The 17,873-nt window shown below is 46.9% G+C and overlaps 2 protein-coding genes across 2 annotated transcripts in view; one reads left to right on the top strand and one right to left on the bottom strand.

The window, feature by feature from the left end:
* The window catches only part of LOC311244983 (uncharacterized protein), a gene marked incomplete at its 5' end in the record, with an annotated part of 83,379 nt that extends 71,084 nt beyond the window's left edge, over positions 1–12,295 (top strand). The window contains one exon of the mRNA XM_084334708.1: positions 8,462–12,295. Coding sequence (XP_084190834.1) covers positions 8,462–11,437 — 2,976 coding nt within the window. The 3' untranslated portion in view covers positions 11,438–12,295. The remainder of the gene's footprint in view (positions 1–8,461) is intronic.
* A 2,590-nt stretch (positions 12,296–14,885) lies between these two features.
* tmem60 (transmembrane protein 60) lies at positions 14,886–17,560 on the bottom strand. The gene is made up of 2 exons (XM_084335363.1): positions 17,427–17,560; positions 14,886–16,569 (listed from the first exon to the last, which is right to left on the bottom strand). Exon 2 carries the CDS (start codon positions 16,505–16,507, stop codon positions 16,103–16,105), a length of 405 nt encoding a protein of 134 aa, XP_084191489.1. The 5' UTR covers positions 16,508–16,569; positions 17,427–17,560; the 3' UTR covers positions 14,886–16,102.
* Positions 17,561–17,873: the final 313 nt, after the last annotated feature.

Below are 17,873 nucleotides of genomic sequence, written 5' to 3'. Positions count from 1 at the left end.
AATAGCAAAATCCATAAATAAATACATGAAATACAAATTATAGTACAGTAGAACAGTAAAAATAGGCAGTATAAACGGTTTAGGTGGGAGTCGGACGCACTCACTCAGTGATGGAAGGTTTTGGTTGTGGAGCCACTGTGAAAAGTCATGCAAAAGTAATAGAATTTTAACGATAGGTTATGACTATAACCAAGTTCTGTTAATAGTGGTGACGCTCGGCGTCACTCATGCACTATCTCGCATACGTGCACGCGCACTGAATAAAATTCCACAATGTACCTTTATAGTCATAACCTATCATAACCTATCGTTCTGTATCATAGTGGATCCGCTCGGCGTCACTCATGCACATAGGGAGGCCGAGCGGAGCCACCGGCCGACAAATACACCCCGCTGAAGGCCCCCCACAACCATCAGAACAGGGAGGGCCGAGCCCCCCCGACCCCCCCTAATGGAGAGCACCCCCCCTATTGGAGGTTTCCCGGGAGGGCGACGGACCCGACCGTGCGAAGAGGCACTCAAGCAACTCAACGCACAGCCTGACCCCACGACTACACACACGCACAACCCGCATGCCACCCGGGAACGAACGGAGGGAACAACCTCGTTACTGCCCCCAGAATCACGGGGTCAAGGGCAAACCCAACCCCGTGGCAAGGCCATAGCAGCGGAGCGCGAAGGAAGGCCCAGACCCACCAAAGGGACTGGACCCCCTGGAACGGGGGCCCGGAGAGGTCCATGATGCCAGCATCAAGACCCCACCAGGTGGGCACTTAGTGTCCCCGCCCCCCACATCGCCAGCGTATCCGGACAAAGGCCCCTCAGCCGAGCGGGCCCTGTCCCCCCAACAGTACACCGCCTGGCACACTGACCCTGCAGAACAGGCAGTCAGCATGGCCGTAAGCACACAAAAAAGGTTAACCAACGGAAGCAGGCAGCGCACCGGGGAAAAAACCAGGCAACAGGCTGTTAACCCGAGCCTGGAGACTGCGGACGAGACAGGCGCCAAAGGAGTCAGCTGAAAACAGCCGCCCCGGCGGAAGGGGCGTATGCTGGCGTTGTTGCATGACCAAGCCTCCATTAAAAAAAAAACCCACCCAGAGGGGTTGAGGCAGAGAAGGCTGACACGATTGGCAGACGTCATGAACGTGCAGGGGCACCCTCAACCGGGTAACCCGGGAGTCGACACTGCTCCAACACACCAGGGAATCAACCACCTTGTCGTTACCCAATGCGGTGGTTGTTCCATAACCCCTCAAGAAAAAAACTCCAAAACACACCTGCGGGTATACACAGGCTATACCGCAGTACAAGTGTTTCAGTTTTCAAAAAAGGGTTATCCCAGGCATACGGGTCGACGAAACATTACTTCGGACCGGGCCCGGCGATACGGGAAGCACAGGGTCACCAGAGGAGGTCAAAGACCACCCCAACAGGCCCCTCTTCGCCATGCGTGAGAGAGGAGTGAAAAAAATTGAGAACCAGCCCCAAGCACACCGTACTTGGTATTCCCACGCAGTCTCCCAACCAAGTACTAACCAGGACCAACCTGTGTAGTGGCCGAGATCTGACGAGATCGAGCGTGTACAGGTTGGCATGGCCGTAAGCCATTACGACAGTGCTGAGTACAAATGTACCCAACCAGGGTCTCCATAGCGCTTAACCCCGTGACACCCGGACCGACCTGGCATTTTCCCCCCTGAAAAAAGCCCAAGTCCCAGGGTACCAGAACAGCAGATCTGCATCCCCGGCGGACAACGGGTTTAACTGATCCGGACCAGCGTGACCAGAACCAGTCCTGTGCCCTAACCACGCCGACATGCCTACTCCAGGAGAAGGGGCAGATATGCGTGTTGATCTTAAACATGAAAAGAAGGCGCCACCCAGACGTTCGGGGCGAACCGCGCCCAGTGGCCCACCCCCAGGGTGTGAGACCCCTCTACATATGTTCAGATCCATTCCGTCATCATCCCCCAGATATGAACGAGAATCCGTCGACAACCAAAACAGGTCGTCGGAAGAGGAAAAACCTCCATCCCAGTTGCTTTATAAAAACGCCGTTTTAACCCCAAGCAACCAAGGCGTGCCAGTCAGTCGCCTGATTACAGAACACCCCGAGCTAGCACTATGCGTGCGTCGGGACACAACCACATCAATGAACAGGCTATTTAGACCTGTCATTGAATCCCCAAGGCGCCCAGGGGAATGACGAGAGGGGTGTGAAACTTCCTAACTCCAACTCTTTTTAATAGAAAAGAAGGAAGCACCAACAGTATGTATCCCAGTCTACACAGCCGGGGGTAAAATTGTTTACATCTTTACATTCCACCACCCTCCCATAGAGAGGAGACGGAAATCCCCAGAGAGACTTCCCACGCGAGCTGTACAGATTGAAAAGAATATATTGCACCTTGAGCCATGTAAAAGTTTGGTTGTAGGGCTCTCCGGGGAGGAGGCACTGAACCCATACACACTCAATAATCGAATTGAATCGAATACACACACAATAGAGTAGGACTCCTTCTCGAGGTTCCACTCACCTTATCAATCTGAGGAGGAGGCTCTGTACTCTGAGGAGTAGGGATGCACCGAATGGGAAATTCTTGGCCGAAACCGATACAGAAAATAGGAAACAGTTGGCCGAAAACCGAATGCAGAAAGGCCGAAAATGATTAATATAAATATATACATGATTTTTTTTTTTTTTTTTTTTAGCTACCTGATTATGGCAAAAGACATGATTATGGCTAAACTTAACTTAAATAATATTAATAATCACTATTATGGGCCCATAAAACATTTATTCAGCACTTTTGAATGCATACATTAATTCCAGACTGTTAAGACTAAAAGACTACAACGATTGATGACGACTTCCTGTCCTCGCATTTCCATTTCCGGTTTAAACAACAGATTGCTGCTAATTAAACACTTCATTTAAACGGAGTAACGTTAACGTTATACGTGTAGTGTAGTATGAACTTGTCATAACGTTAACATTACTCAGTGTCCACTGTTGCTGCCACCGTTGCGTAGCAGATGGATGGTACACTGTTAGCTCCGTAGCTAATCCGCTCCTAGACTACTGATAGCAGTACCGTTAACGTCGGAGCTGATCAATACTCCGGTTTTTTCTAATTTAGTTTAGAACCGGGTTTCGGGGGGCATCCCTACTCCCAAGAGGAGTTAGTTATCACAGGCTGTAGAATGCAGGAAGAGCTGCCAAGCTGCTCACGTTACATGTTGCGCATGCTACCGGTATGTCTGTAGTCGCGTTTTGATGACGTCATCACAACAACACGTTATTTGACTTTCGGTCATATATTTTCGGTGCTAAAACCCTTTCGGCCGAAAGAGCCTTTTTAACCATTTTCGGTAGCCGAATTTTCGGTGCATCCCTACTGAGGAGGCTCCCTCACATGGAAGGAGAGTCCCAACTCACAGAAGGCCCGAATAGGAGCTTCGTGAGGAGGAGCCCTGACCACCCCCCGAAACAGATCCATCATATGGACCTGAACAGCACACGGAAGTCCTACCAAGAGAGACGCGCACAGTGACGTACTCTATGGCGGGGGGATTTCTGCGGTGCACACGCCCAATATTCCAGGGCGTGGGACCAGGAAACTCCCTCCCCCCCCCCCCCCCCCCCTCACCCTGTAACGTGCCGAACCGCAACGTGACAGGAACCTTAAAGGACAGGTGGGTTTACCCCTGACCAACAGAAAAAATGGGGAGGAAAGGTTACCAGTTCACCCCTTTACGACCCCACACCCATGATACGATGTAATGACAAAAAAAAAGTGACGCAGTCATAGTCAGCTCCATGAAGCGTCTAACAGCTTCACACAGCGCATGTGCTAACCTGCTATCTGATTTTTACTAAGGAAAAAACACAGAATAGAGAGGGCCCTCCAAGAGCCCCGGTACCAAACTTACACATGTGCTTCTGTGGCCAGCCCAACCCAGTTGTAGGTCACACGACACACACAACCCATTATCACCTACAAAAAATGGCAAAAACACTCTACAGAGGAACGCCGTTTTTCATAATGAGAGAATACATAATTCTCGATTAGTATCGGCCACAGGCCTTGCTAAGCACACACGAAAAGCGACCAAACAATCTTTTCTTTTAGGAAAATAAAGTTCCTCAAGCAGTTTTAGCACAACCTCAGCAATCAAGCTAAGGGTTACATCGTATCCCTACCACACAGTGACACAATATAGTGTAACAACATGTCTGAGAGGAGGATGAAGAAGTCCCCAGAGAAACCGGGCGGAAACACAACCCTCCTACTTTACCCTTAATACGGCCAGTTAAACAGGTAAACCTGTTAATATGTGAACACACTGTTCATTGTCATTACAGGCTGAGAAAAGAATCATTCTTTACTCATGTCACTAAGCATAGCTTTATAGGTTAGTTTAACCCCCTTAGTTGTGAGTACACAGTACATAAACACACATGATGTTTCTCAACACAACAAACCAGATCATTTTCACATCTGTAACAAACAACCCGATTTGCATGGAGAAGCTAAATACCAGTGACAAGACAATTCACACATAACTCGCATCGTATCCTAAATGTAGTGCAGCAACACTCGTTTTGTGATACATCGTTATTTACAAAACATTTAGAAGGGAAAGCAAGAAGAAGTGTTCAAGGTCTGGTCAGGACCTTGCCTACCAGGAGCGCAGATCAAGCAATTTGCAGTCTCTAACATGGCACCGAAGTAAACACAGCCTCCTGTGTTTGACGACACGGGCAGCTCGCTGCTCCAACCCGCCGCTACGGTGCTCCTTGTTGACGCAGTCCTCGCCGGCCTGGCTCAGGGCAGGTTCGGCGAACATCCTCTGTCAAAGATGACGTCGTAGTCAAGAGTGTTAAAAACATGTTATCGTCACAGCACGTTCAACAGTGTAGCATTAAGCCAACGGCCGCTCTCGGCCGATAGCAGCAAGCTAACGTTACCTAGCCTAGCACAACAGGCTTGGTAAACACAGCGAGCTAGCGCCGCAGCTAACAGCTGACTGGCTAACACAGTAGGCCACAACTAGCACGCAAGCTAATTAGCTACCACCGGAACTCGTACACAACGATACAACAAGACACTCAGACAGGCCGCCGTTCTGAAACCCTCCTCACTTTTTAAGAGAAAAGAGAAACAAGATGTTAACACAGTTTACAACGGTGATTTTACCAACACCCGACGGAGCCAGCACAATTCCCATCTGGGCTGTAGCTGACTTGAACACAGATCTTCCGCTAACGAACATCCATGCCCATATTTCCTCGTGAGGGAATACTCATTTGTATATGAAAGACGGGGCCTCACGGTGACAGAGAAACATCCACTCGTCCAGAAAACACAGCGATCACCAGTGTTATTGGTCGTGGCCCACTAGTTAACTATACAAGGTCTTCCGCCGTTGCCTAAGAGGCTGAACAAAAGACCCTAATCTGGGGCCGGCGTTCGTAAACATTGTCAGCTAGCCCCCATAGCACTAACAGACAAGTGGAGCTCGCAAGCAAAACATTACTCACCAACCTGGAACCCACCGCTTCTCACAACAGCGGCGCGTCCTACAGTCCAGCTGTGCTTTTACCGCAACCAGCCACAGCAAGGACTGCAGTTGGAAGGCATGTAGCGGCGCGAACTCCCAATACGAAAACCGGTGGAGGTTTTTTAGAATGATCATCTTCCAGACACTCCAGTACGAAGACAATATCGCCGTATTTTCTCGAATATAGTGAGAGAGAAAATAAAGATATGATGTCAACGTATCTCTTGTTTTCCAACTCTTCTCCTACTATCACATCACGTCAAGTGGGGATCTACCGAGGCACGCCTTGTGGTGAAAGCGAAAAAGGAGGAGAGCAGGTGACCACACACCTGCTTATGTAGGTAAGCTAACGAGGGGTGTGGTCAGACGAATACTGGGATAAAGGCACATTGTGGAATTTTATTCAGTGCGCGTGCACGTATGCGAGATAGTGCATGAGTGACGCCGAGCGGATCCACTATGATACAGAACCCTTTATAGTGGGAACCCTGTTGTTAATATTAACACATCCTGCGCCAAAAACGTCGTACAACATGATTCAAGTTCATGCTAATTCTGCCATTCCACGGCGTACGACGTTATTGAGATCATATTTCATTTCTTCGCCATGTTATTCATAATTCCCTCACGGAGCCTGGTCTGATGCAGTGGGACTCGGCACAACTCTGCAACGCTTCAATACTGCCCCCTGGTGGATGATCGGCGAGTTGCCAAACCGGAAATGGTCGACTGGACGAGTCGACCTCGGTGCGTCTCTGAAATGTGTCCGGCACTCGCATATTGTTGCGGGACTCTAGCCACACACCGTGTATATGGATCGCTGCCATAACTCAATAATCGACATGATTTGGGCGTGTATTATTATTATACAAACCGGAAATGGATGGACTCGATCGGCGTCAAATAAGTGGGATCTTTTTGCTCCAGTCTCACCGGCCAACGGTAAGAGGACGCTGACGTAATTTTCAGCGCGTTTGTTTATTATTATCCATGCAAACTGCTCTGATCAATATCACCCATACTACATAAAGCATTTACCGATGATCACGGAATTATAAACTACCCCACCCCCTCCCCCCGTTCACCCGCACATGATCAGTCATAACGTTTAGGATCATGTACAGTTGAAATTTTTAATATAGCGTGTAACGCCAACAAACGGCATTTGATAATCTACATATCGCTGCTGTCGGGACAAAAACCCAACTTTTCAGCAGATGAAAAAAACTAACACAGATTTGAGGGTGAATAGAGTTAGGAGGTTTAGACAGATGATCGGTTTAATGCTTTCCCATTGTTTAAACTTTGTAAAACCCACACACACATATGGAGGATGATCTACTGAGTTGATTTATATAATAAAAAAAATATTCAAAAAATGGAGTTATGAGGTTTTGTCCCGACAGCAGCGATATGCATTTATGCCTATATCTCACGTTCTAGGAATTACTGCAGAAAACGATAAAAACATATTTATATTCTAGACCAGGGGTTCTCAACCTTTCTGCTGCCAAGGCACCCCTGTGTTCAATAAAATATTCCAGGGCACCCCTACATACGATAAAGACTTTTCCGGTCCTGTCTTTTTTGCTACAATGATGACAAAAGTGCTTGCTTTCAAAATAATGTTTATTTAAGAAACCGGGAAACACATTTGTGTGTATATGCAGGCTATATAATGCATTATTAACGGGTGTTTCAGGTCTAAATGGCTTAGTACGGTTGACATTACACTGCTTGTAGTAGTAAATCAAATAGCATATTTTTTTACAGAAAATTATCACTAAAGTGCTATCTGTTGCAGCGGCACACTTTTCCATAAAAATAGCATATTTGGATAAGTGTGACCATTTCTCAAAAACTGAAAATCATGTATTTTTTTTTAAATACAGAAAAGGATCACTAAAGTGCTATCTGTTGCAGCGGCACACTTTTCCATAAAAATAGCATATTTGGATAAGTTTGACCATTTCTCAAAAACAGAAAATCATGTATTTTTTTAAATACAGAAAAGGATCACCAAATTACCATTTCTCAAAAAATATAAATAAATACAGAAAATAAGCACTTGTTCACTCAGTGGACATTTCTAGCTCAATGCGAGGTCTGCTGCTGCTGGCTAATAATACCGTCAATACGTGGAGAGATCTTTGGCAACACGCATGTCATCCTCAAGGCTCAACTTGGCCCTATATTTTGTTTTCAGAGCTGTCATGGATGAAAAGCCAGCTTCACACAGATATGTGGTGCTGAATGGTATCAACACCTTAACTGCTGCATCATGAGATACTTGGTACTCAGCACCACACTCTGAAACTAGCTCTCCAGGTGGTATCAGATGAGATTTCAATGAGTTCTTCCAAGAGTTTGGATGGAAATGTGTCAGGAAGCTTTGTCTCAATGTTGTCTGTAAAGTTTTTTTTTATCCAAGGTGATCCTTTTCTGTGTTTTATTAAATAATGATTTTCAGATTTTGAGAAATTGTCAAACTTATCCAAATATGGTATTTTCATGGAAAACAGTGCAGCTGCAACAGATAGCACTTTAGTGATACATTTCTTTTTTTTAAATAAATCTCAAGGCACCCCTGGCAGCTCTCTGCGGCACCCTAGGGTGCCGCGGAACCCCTGTTGAGAACCGCTGTTCTAGACTGTATTTTCGTATGAACCTGTGAATGAAAAAGTAAAACGTTCCTACATCCTGAACGATAGATAATCGATGTTGAATGGGCCATAGTAATGTCAATTTAGCAATACAATTTAAAAAGTTATAGCCCTGCAAAGAAGGTAAACATCTCCATAGGCTTAGACTGGTGGCAGTGATCAAACATTGATGGATATAAGCGTGGCAGGGAATGTGTTAAGTGACTGTGATCCCCTCTGTTCCCCCGCAGTGTGTACAGTGGATTGACGACGCCAAGCTGAACCAGCTCCGCAGGGAAGGGATCCGCTACGCCCGCATCCAACTCTACCACGACGACATCTACTTCATCCCCCGGGGCGTGGTCCACCAGTTCAAGACCGTTTCCGCCGTCTGCAGCCTGGCCTGGCACATCCGTCTCCGACAGTACCACCAGGGAGAGCAGGAGGACGAGGAGGAGGTGGTGAAGGAAGAGGAGGAAGCCTGTACACCTCCGCAGACGCTACTTCAAATTATAGAGGAGGAGGAGGATGATAGCATGGAGGAGGAAGAGGGAACTAAAAGGTGTGATACTCTCACATGGACGCCGATTAAGGTGGAGGCCGAGAGCGAAGAGGAAGGGGAGGGGTTGTCCTCGCAAGGACCGACTCGGGTTTGCAAAGAGGAGGAAGAGGAGATGGAATCGGAGAAGGAAGAGGAGATGGAGTCAGAGAAGGAAGAAGAGATGGAGGGGAGAATGGAGACTGAGACAGAGTCAGAGTCGGACTCCTCGCCTACAGAGTCGGTGCCTTGGATTAAACGTGAGAGAGACGGAGGTACACCGGTCCCAACAGACACCCTGACGGGGCCCGTGGAGGGGAAGGACAGAGGAGACTGCACTGCAGACATCTATCGGACTCCACAGAGGGGCGAGCGCGAAGGGGCTAGAGAAAGCGGCACACCCTCCAGGGCACTGCAGCAGATTAGGAGAGAGAGCGATGTGGAAGAAGAGAAGCGTCAGAAGCCCACTCTGCCAGGTGACGGTCTGAGGGAGAAAGAGAGGCAGCAGAAGACCACTCCACTGGGCGACCGTCTGAAAGAGAAGCAGCAGCAGCAGAAGACCACTCCACTGGGCGACCGTCTGAAAGAGAAGCAGCAGAAGACCACTCCACTGGGCGACCGTCTGAAAGAGAAGCAGCAGCAGAAGACCACTCCACTGGGTGACCGTCTGAAAGAGAAGCAGCAGCAGACCACTCCACTGGGCGACCGTCTGAAAGAGAAGCAGCAGCAGAAGACGACTCCACTGGGCGACCGTCTGAAAGAGAGGCAGCAGAAGACGACTCCACTGGGCGACCGTCTGAAAGAGAAGCAGCAGCAGAAGACGACTCCACTGGGCGACCGTCTGAAAGAGAAGCAGCAGCAGAAGACGACTCCACTGGGCGACCGTCTGAAAGAGAAGCAGCAGAAGACGACTCCACTGGGCGACTGTCTGAAAGAGAAGCAGCAGCAGAAGACTACTCTGCCAGTTGAGGGTCTGAAAGAGAAGAAGCAGAAGCCCACTCCGCCGGGCGACGGTCTGAAAGAGAAGCAGCAGAAGACCACTCCACCGGGCGACGGTCTGAAGGAGAAAGAGAAGCAGCAGAAGACCACTCCGCCAGGTGACAGTCTGAAGGAGGAGAAAGAGAATCAGCAGAAGACCACTCCGCCAGGTGACAGTCTGAAGGAGAAGGAGAATCAGCACAAGACCACTCCGCCAGGTGACAGTCTGAAGGAGAAAGAGAATCAGCAGAAGACCACTCCGCCAGGTGACAGTCTGAAGGAGAAAGAGAATCAGCACAAGACCACTCCGCCAGGTGACAGTCTGAAGGAGAAAGAGAATCAGCAGAAGACCACTCCGCCAGGTGACAGTCTGAAGGAGAAAGAGAATCAGCAGAAGACCACTCTGCCAGATGACAGTCTGAAGGAGAAAGAGAAAGAGATTCAGCAGAAGACCACTCTGCCAGGTGACAGTCTGAATGAGAAAGAGAAAGAGATTCAGCAGAAGACCACTCTGCCAGGTGACAGTCTGAAGGAGAAGGAGAAAGAGAAGCAGCAGAAGACCACTCCACCGGGCGACGGTCTGAAGGAGAAAGAGAAGCAGCAGAAGACCACTCCACCGGGCGACGGTCTGAAGGAGAAAGAGAAGCAGCAGCAGAAAACTAGTCCACCGGGCGACTGTCTGAAAGAGAGAGAGAGGGTTAAAGATGGCAATACGGCAGTTTCTACGCCGCTGCCAATCAAGAAGGAGAGGGAGAAGGGACGGGGGAAGGACCGAGAGAAGGACGACAAGGAAAAGGGGAAAGAGAGGGAGAAGGACAAGGACAGGGGGAAGGAGAGGGACAGGGACAAGAAGGACAGGGGGAGAGACCGGGATAAGGACAGGGACAGGATGAAGGAGAGGGAGAAAGCAAAGGCGGAGAGCGGGAGAGAGGGCAGTTCGTCGACGCAGCCGTCGCCACTGGTGAGGAAGAAGGAGGACGAGGAGAGGCCGAGGGAGGGCAGTAAAACTCCAGCCGCTCACAGGGAGGAGAGGGGGGTGAGGGAGTCTGACGGAGCCTCCAAGACGCAACAACCTCCGCTCAAGAGAGAGAAGGAGCACGAGAAGGATAGAAGCAGCGGCGCGCAGACGCCTTCCCACGTGAGGCCGGACAGAGAGGAGACTAGAGAGGCGAGCGCTCACAGACATAAGCCATCGCATGGGAAGAAAGAGAAGAGTGGACACAGGGAGGGAAAGGAGAGCAACCCTTCGTCCATGCAGGCGTCGCAGCAACAAGCCAAGTCAGGACGGGAGGAGGGGAAGGTCGTCCCCCCGAAGCACGTCTCCTCCTCTGCCCATGCGAAGAAGGACGGGAAGCGCGAGAGAGACGTCAGCCACAAGGAGGAGCGGAAGAAATCAACGCCGGCCCAGGAACATAAGCCCCCACGGACGCTCATCACCTTTGACCTTTTTAAGCCAATGGACGCTCACCAACCCCTGCCCCCCTCCTTCACGGACAGTAGGCCTAAGACCCAGCACCACAGTGACTCTCGAGGCACCGCCTCTTCTAAGCCCGGGTCTGACGGCAGGACAATAGCGTCCCCCAAAGGACCAAAAGTAAAGGACACGGCGCAGACTAAACCCACGCTGCCTGTACAGGACACTCGGCAGCTTTCTGTGAAACACCCTCTGAAGCCACACACACCACAAACACAGAAGGACTTCTTGATATGAATGTCTAGATATATAGTCTTTCTACTGTACAACTTACGCAGAGGCTCCGTTCAAATATTCTGAAAATGCATCCTTCAAAATGTTACCGTTTTTATTTTTTCTTAAACAACCCATCGAAATACAGATGCATTCCGTTACTTTGCTTAAGAACAAAAACACAGCTGTTTAACTAATAGGCGATGCTCTGAAAAGAGACAAGGACGCGCTCCCCAGGTATTTGAACAGGGCCCCGGGTAAGAATGTAAGCTACGGTAAGTAGCTCACTTCACGTTTGTTAGCGAATGTACGTAGGCTCTATATAAAATCTGTTATGTGACCCTTGTGTCAGTGCCTGTGTACTACTTAGCAACGCTCTTAAAGCTCCTATTTTAGGTACTCGACTAGCCAATCTGAAAACAACCATCCCCCTCCCTGCGCCGAGGACAATTAACCCCTGATTCATCATTTGGAAAAGTCATGAAATATCTAAACGGGATCTTCTCTTCACTCATATTTGCTTTCGTTTATCTGGTTCATAATTTGACTTTAACGCTTAAAGACAATTGGATTAAGTGGTTGTTTTCAGACTGGTTTTTTTATTTGTTTGACTCACAGGGCTGTAAATGATAACGGTATGTACTTAAACCTGTACAGTATAGATGTATTAGCACCTATGTGAGAAAATGTATACAGAAATTGCATATATTTTTTGTAAGACGAGTTTTATTTTCCATAGAACTTATTTATATCATTTACTGTCTGTTTTTATTTGAAACCAACGTATGTGAGAATTCTGTTGTAAATACATTTTATTTCCTAAGATAAGACTTGGTAGTGTGATTTATACTCTGATCGGAACCTGTCAATAAATGGTTCGTATTATTGAATTTGGTGCCTGGTTGTTGTGGCTAACGTTAATGTCTCTTTCGCACTCGCTGTTAATGGTATTCTCTTGAATGCATTTCCTACCAATATGCAAGGCTTATAATAATAATAAACTTTATTTTCATACAAGAATTGCAGCTCAAAGTGCTTCACAGTAGCAAAAAAAAGACTGGCATAAAATGAGCACAAATTGGCATATCAAGAGCAATGCATGAAGTGCAGATGTAAAATAAGTATAAAACGAGCATCAAAATAGAACATTAAATCATGTAGTTCTTCACATTAGGATCTAACATCCCAATACGCCTCTGTTTATAGTTTGATCAATTTCAAAATAGGTCCGTAATAAAAGCAAAATAAAGCAATAGTGCAGTTCTGAATGACCGTTTACAGTCGTTCTTCCTGTTTGATACCCACAGTTTAAAAACCTGTAATGAATAGACAGTAAAATAATGTCAGTTCTGAAGTTTAGTCTTTCCTCAAGTTCAAGTTTCTTTATTTGTCATACAGAATACTTTGCATGAAATGTTTCCTCCTGTTTGATACCCACAGCTTAAAACCTGACTAGGCTAAGTCACCAGTCAGCCATCCAATAGGAGATGAGGGTATATAGAGCATGCTCAGATTGCACTGGTGGAGTGTTCGATGGAAATACGCCCCAAATTGTAACTGCAAATGTGTCTTACTGCAATGTTCAATATGACGAGTGACAACTTTGGTGACTTTCCTCGATGTACCCTCTGCAATGCGATGAGCACAGCTCATTGGCCATGGTTGACATGTAATGACATTCACCTGTTTGATTACAATCACCCATTTGGTTACCAAGATGTTTGCAATGATATTTCATTCATTCAACCTTTATTTAGATCTCAGAGATTATTGAGGGTGGACCCTCATTTTCAATAATGCCGACATTACAATGGGCAGACATTTTTATAAAACGGACAAATATTAACATTGGTTATAACGATTACGTTCCAACAAAATGTTCGAATGTCACCAGGGAGTCGATATTCAAAGTGCCTTGTAGGTTATTCCATGAGTCCGGAGCACAAAATCTAAAAGCAGTCTTTCGGAATTTGAAATTGACCTAAGGAAAATAATAGTATAATCCAATCCTGAGAGCAGGTTTGATGAACTCCTGATAAACTCCTGAAATCTCGTAGTCAAGTAATATAAATTGGTCATTTAGGAGCACTTTGTAGATAAACATATACCAATAATAATAGCTTGGATTTATACAGCACCTTTCAAGAAACCCAAGGACGCTTTACAAAGCAACAGAAAAGACGAGGCATGAGCTAAATAAATAGTAATAACAAAGGATAGGGAAATTACTTGAGGTCATAGGCCTTTGTGAACAGGTGGGTTTTCAGGGCCGTCTTAAATGAGTAAGGATGTGGCAGAGCGGATCTCAGCTGGGAGAGATCCAGAGGGTGGGGAGCGCCATGCTGAAGGCTCTGCCCCCAAAAGTTTGTAAACTGGTGTGTGGGGGGGTGGAGAGCAGATCTATGAGGATCGCAGCCCCTGGGGGGGTGTAGGGATGGAGGAGGCCAGATAGGTACTGGGGGGCGTGGAGGTGGTCGGATACGAACTGGGGGCATGGAGGGATTTGTAGGTAAGGATGAGTATCTTATGAGATACAGGACTTAACCAGGAGCCAGTGGAGGTAGATGAGGGTGGGGGTGATGTGCTGCCAGAGCTCATGCAGGAGAACTCTGCAGCCGAGTTCAGCACATACTGGAATCTGTCCAGGCTGTTGCTGGATACTCCAGACAGGACTCCATTACAGTAGTCAAGGAGCCTGTCCAGGGTGTTGCTGGGTAACCAGACAGGACTCCATTACAGTAGTCAAGGAGTCTGTCCAGGGTGTTGCTGGGTAACCAGACAGGGCTACATTACAGTAGTCAAGGTGGGAGGTGATGAAGGCATGGATGAGGGTCTCTGCCACCGAGTCAGTGAGTGAAGACCGGAGTCTGGAGATGTTTTTGAGGTGAAAGAATGTGGTTTTTGTGACCGACTTGATGTGAGACTAAAAGGAGAGTGTAGAATACATCCAGGTTTCAGACTTCGAGATGGAGCAGCCATCCACGTCCAGTAGATCTCTAACCTTCTGGAGCAGCACATTGGGAACCACAACCATGAGCTCTGTCTTGTTGATGTTGAGCTTGAGGTTTGATGACATCCAGAGTTTTATTCCATGTAGGCAGTTGACAAGGGACTGAGGGGGGTACGAGCAGATGGTGGTGATGAGATACAGCTGTTTGTCTGTCAACAGCATAGGAGTGAAAGCTCAGACCATGGTAACGGATCATTTGGCCAAGGGGGAGTATGTAGATGTAGAAACTTCAATGTAAATGAAGAGGATGGGGCCATGCACAGAGCCTTGAGGCACACCCTGGTGACTGGGTGGAACTGGAGACTGATGGCAATGTAGATATCGTCTCAGACGATTATGTAATAGAATAATGTGGATTAGCTGCCAGTGCAACAAGTTTGTGTTTGTTCTGTAATTTGGTCCTCTACTGCTAATCAGATGTTAAGATCACTCCAACTTCATTCCAAGGACGTAAACTCTTTATTTACATAATGCACATAAGGACACGAATTGCAGGCACACAAATACATATTTACATACAGTAGTGCAAAGGAGGTTTCATGGATCACTAAGTGGGTTATTATGGTAGTTGTATATTTGCTGTCAAATCGTGTCAGTGACGGGAGGGTATTCCACAATAAACGCTCAACTGGTCTGAGAGAAGACATTCTGATCCATCTCTGGCCCAGTCACGCTGAAATTACCCATGGGTATAATTAACACCACATATGAATATAGCAACAGTACAGTATTCCAGTAACAAATTAATTCAGCTTCCGTAAACCTTCACAAAAATAATAAGTAGAATACAGTTATGTTGAGCAATTCCCTTAACCGTAATTTCATGACCATACACCATATGCTTCAATTGACCATATTCACCTGGTGGCCATTTTACTCTTGTGTCAGGCTCAGGTTTGGTTCCCACCCTGTTACCATGGTCAATGGCACACAAGACCTGCTGATCCGTGGATACAATTCTTTAATGCAGTTAATATAAGGTTTAGGGTCAGCCGGGGTCAGGTTTCAGAGTCAGCTGTAATGGGGGATTCTACATTTCACAATGGCGTATGTGAGTTCTAAAACTTAATTAGTTGCGTTATGGGTGATTATTTCATGCATCGAGATACTGATTATCATCCTGTTTCTTACAAGCTCAGAATGCAATCCTGGACACGTACATGGTCATGGATGAGCATATGAATAGGCCAGAGCAGTCATCTGTAATGCTTTTATAAAGTTAAAATCACACATGGTAGGATAGGGCCTAGTCCGAAAACCATGTTCCTTTCAGTGCCTCATTAAACAGGTAGGCTATGATAAGCTTGTCCATGACAAATCGTAAAGGAATTAGGAAATCTTTCATTCAACCCAAGTCCCAACATTATTGCACAATGCTATAGACCTTTTCAGAAGTATCCTGTTGCTGTTCCGTTGCTAGGGGAACAGCTTTGGCCCCCTTTTATTTCCTGTCGGCAACCGTAGTAAACACTTGCAACAGGAAATACAGAGGGGCCTAGAATGCATATAATGTCGAGTTAGAAAAGGTCTATCCCTCCTGCAGCAAGAAGCGTGTGCATTAAAAAGTTCTTTCTCTTGCAGAGTCAAGATTCTTCGTCTCACACCTTCAATTCACCTTGTGGGAATGAGACAGATAGTAGCCTTTAGACTCTAATAGACCAATAGCAGTCGGATCCAGTTCAATCCCTCCTGTAGTGAAACACGTTGTATCCCAGTTCTACCAACGCCCCGACCAGCAGAGCCCAGAGTGGAACAAAGACCACACTGAGCCAAATGTCCAGGAGCTTCTCCAGACGGGCGCACAGTGTCAGACAGAAGCCCAGCTTCAGCAGCAAGGCCATCAGGTACCATATCCTCCTCCTCAGGTGCTGCTGACCTTCCCGCGGGTCGTACCCAGGCTTACATCGGCCCGCCATCTTCACCACCAGGATGAGAATGAGGATGGTGTCAAAAGTCCACACGGGAAGGAAGATGAGGAACCAGTTCCACTGGATCTTGGAATCCAGCTTGAGGACCAGCATGATGAGGAAGATGAGGGTGAAGATCCAGGAGAGGAGGACTCGCTGTGCCAGGGACATTTTCATCTACAGGACTTGCAGACACCAAATGTCTACACGCACACCCTGAGAACCTGAGGGGGAGCAGCCTGAAAACAAAAGCCAACTTGTTCTCAGAAACATGTTCAGTAGAAGACAGCATACCAATAGAGAACACATATAATCACATCAATTATGTAAGGAATGTGAATCACTACCCACTTTCAAAACCACTCTCAAAGAACACCTACGGGAGACTGCAATTCGAAACTGGCCCCTGTAAATGTCCTACCCCAACCCCCTCCAATGTACAGTAAATCACCTAACGAGACCCTCCTCTTGGAACCAAGTATGTTTCGTCAATATTCCAATGTACAGTTTTGCTTGTACAGTTTCTCCCACCCACCCCACCTACCCAACCACCTCCAATGTACAGCTTCTATGTCAAATGTATATACTCTCTTTTTTAGACTTTTTATATCACAAACGGTACTGTATTTGCAAATCTGGTATGTCATAAATGTATAGATGTAGCAGTACTGTCTCTGTATGTCGTGTATGTCTGTTATGATGAATTGAAAATGGGGGACCCTGATGTAAACAAGACGACAGTCTTTTTTCTCTGGTCTGCATCCCCTTAACAATTGTGTATTGAGCTGTATTGTACCCATTCAATCAATCAAGTCTACCACATATCATATGACATACATACGACTCGAGCCATACCACAATAAGCCTTATTGCGTTAGTTGTACATCATCGATAATAAGTACTGAGACGAACTCGAGAGGCCTCGTGGCGTTAGATCTTGTAATATGTGCGGCGAGGCAGCGTCACCGACATGTTGTGAACCTTACTTTAGCTAACATTAACGTATGGAAGCAGCACCATGGATGCTTCATCATTCTAGGCTAACGTCAGTTAGCTGCCCAGCCAAACCATAATGTAACGTTATAACACTTCTTACCACGCTGACGGGATGTGCCGAATCTTCCAAGACAAGTCTGTAAACGAAATGATTGGCTATCGACGATTAAATTAAACGTCAAGACATGTCACTGTATGGTTTAACAAGGTAACGAGGAGCACCAGCCTTTGCTATTTGACTGCGTGAAGCTACCGATAATAGCGTGTAGTCACTTCCGGTCCAATATTTGTTTTGGCCCGTTAGACAAAATTGACACCCGCGAGTGACTTTTATTTTGAAAGGCATAGGAAAGTATTAGACATAACACTGTGGCTGGTTTAACGGAGCTTTCACTGAGTATTGTTTATCTTCCGGCTGCAGCAGTTTTAGATCCTCCCCTCCTTCACAACGATTGGTTGTAACAGAAGGATCCTTGTACATTTGGCTTATATGTCAGCCTTTTCGCTGCAGATTTCTAAACTAGAGAGAAGGGGAGGAGATGGATAG

The sequence above is a fragment of the Notolepis coatsorum genome (genome assembly GCF_963971535.1).
Source record: "Notolepis coatsorum genome assembly, chromosome: 18".
Taxonomy (NCBI): domain Eukaryota; kingdom Metazoa; phylum Chordata; class Actinopteri; order Aulopiformes; family Paralepididae; genus Notolepis; species Notolepis coatsorum.
The sequence above is the reverse complement of the archived record's forward strand: the minus strand, read 5'-3'. Positions and strand labels throughout refer to the sequence as shown.

Excerpts from the sequence above, each read along its gene's own strand:
- tmem60 (XM_084335363.1), bottom strand. The coding sequence starts at position 16,507 with ATGAAAATGTCCCTGGCACAGCGAGTCCTCCTCTCCTGGATCTTCACC.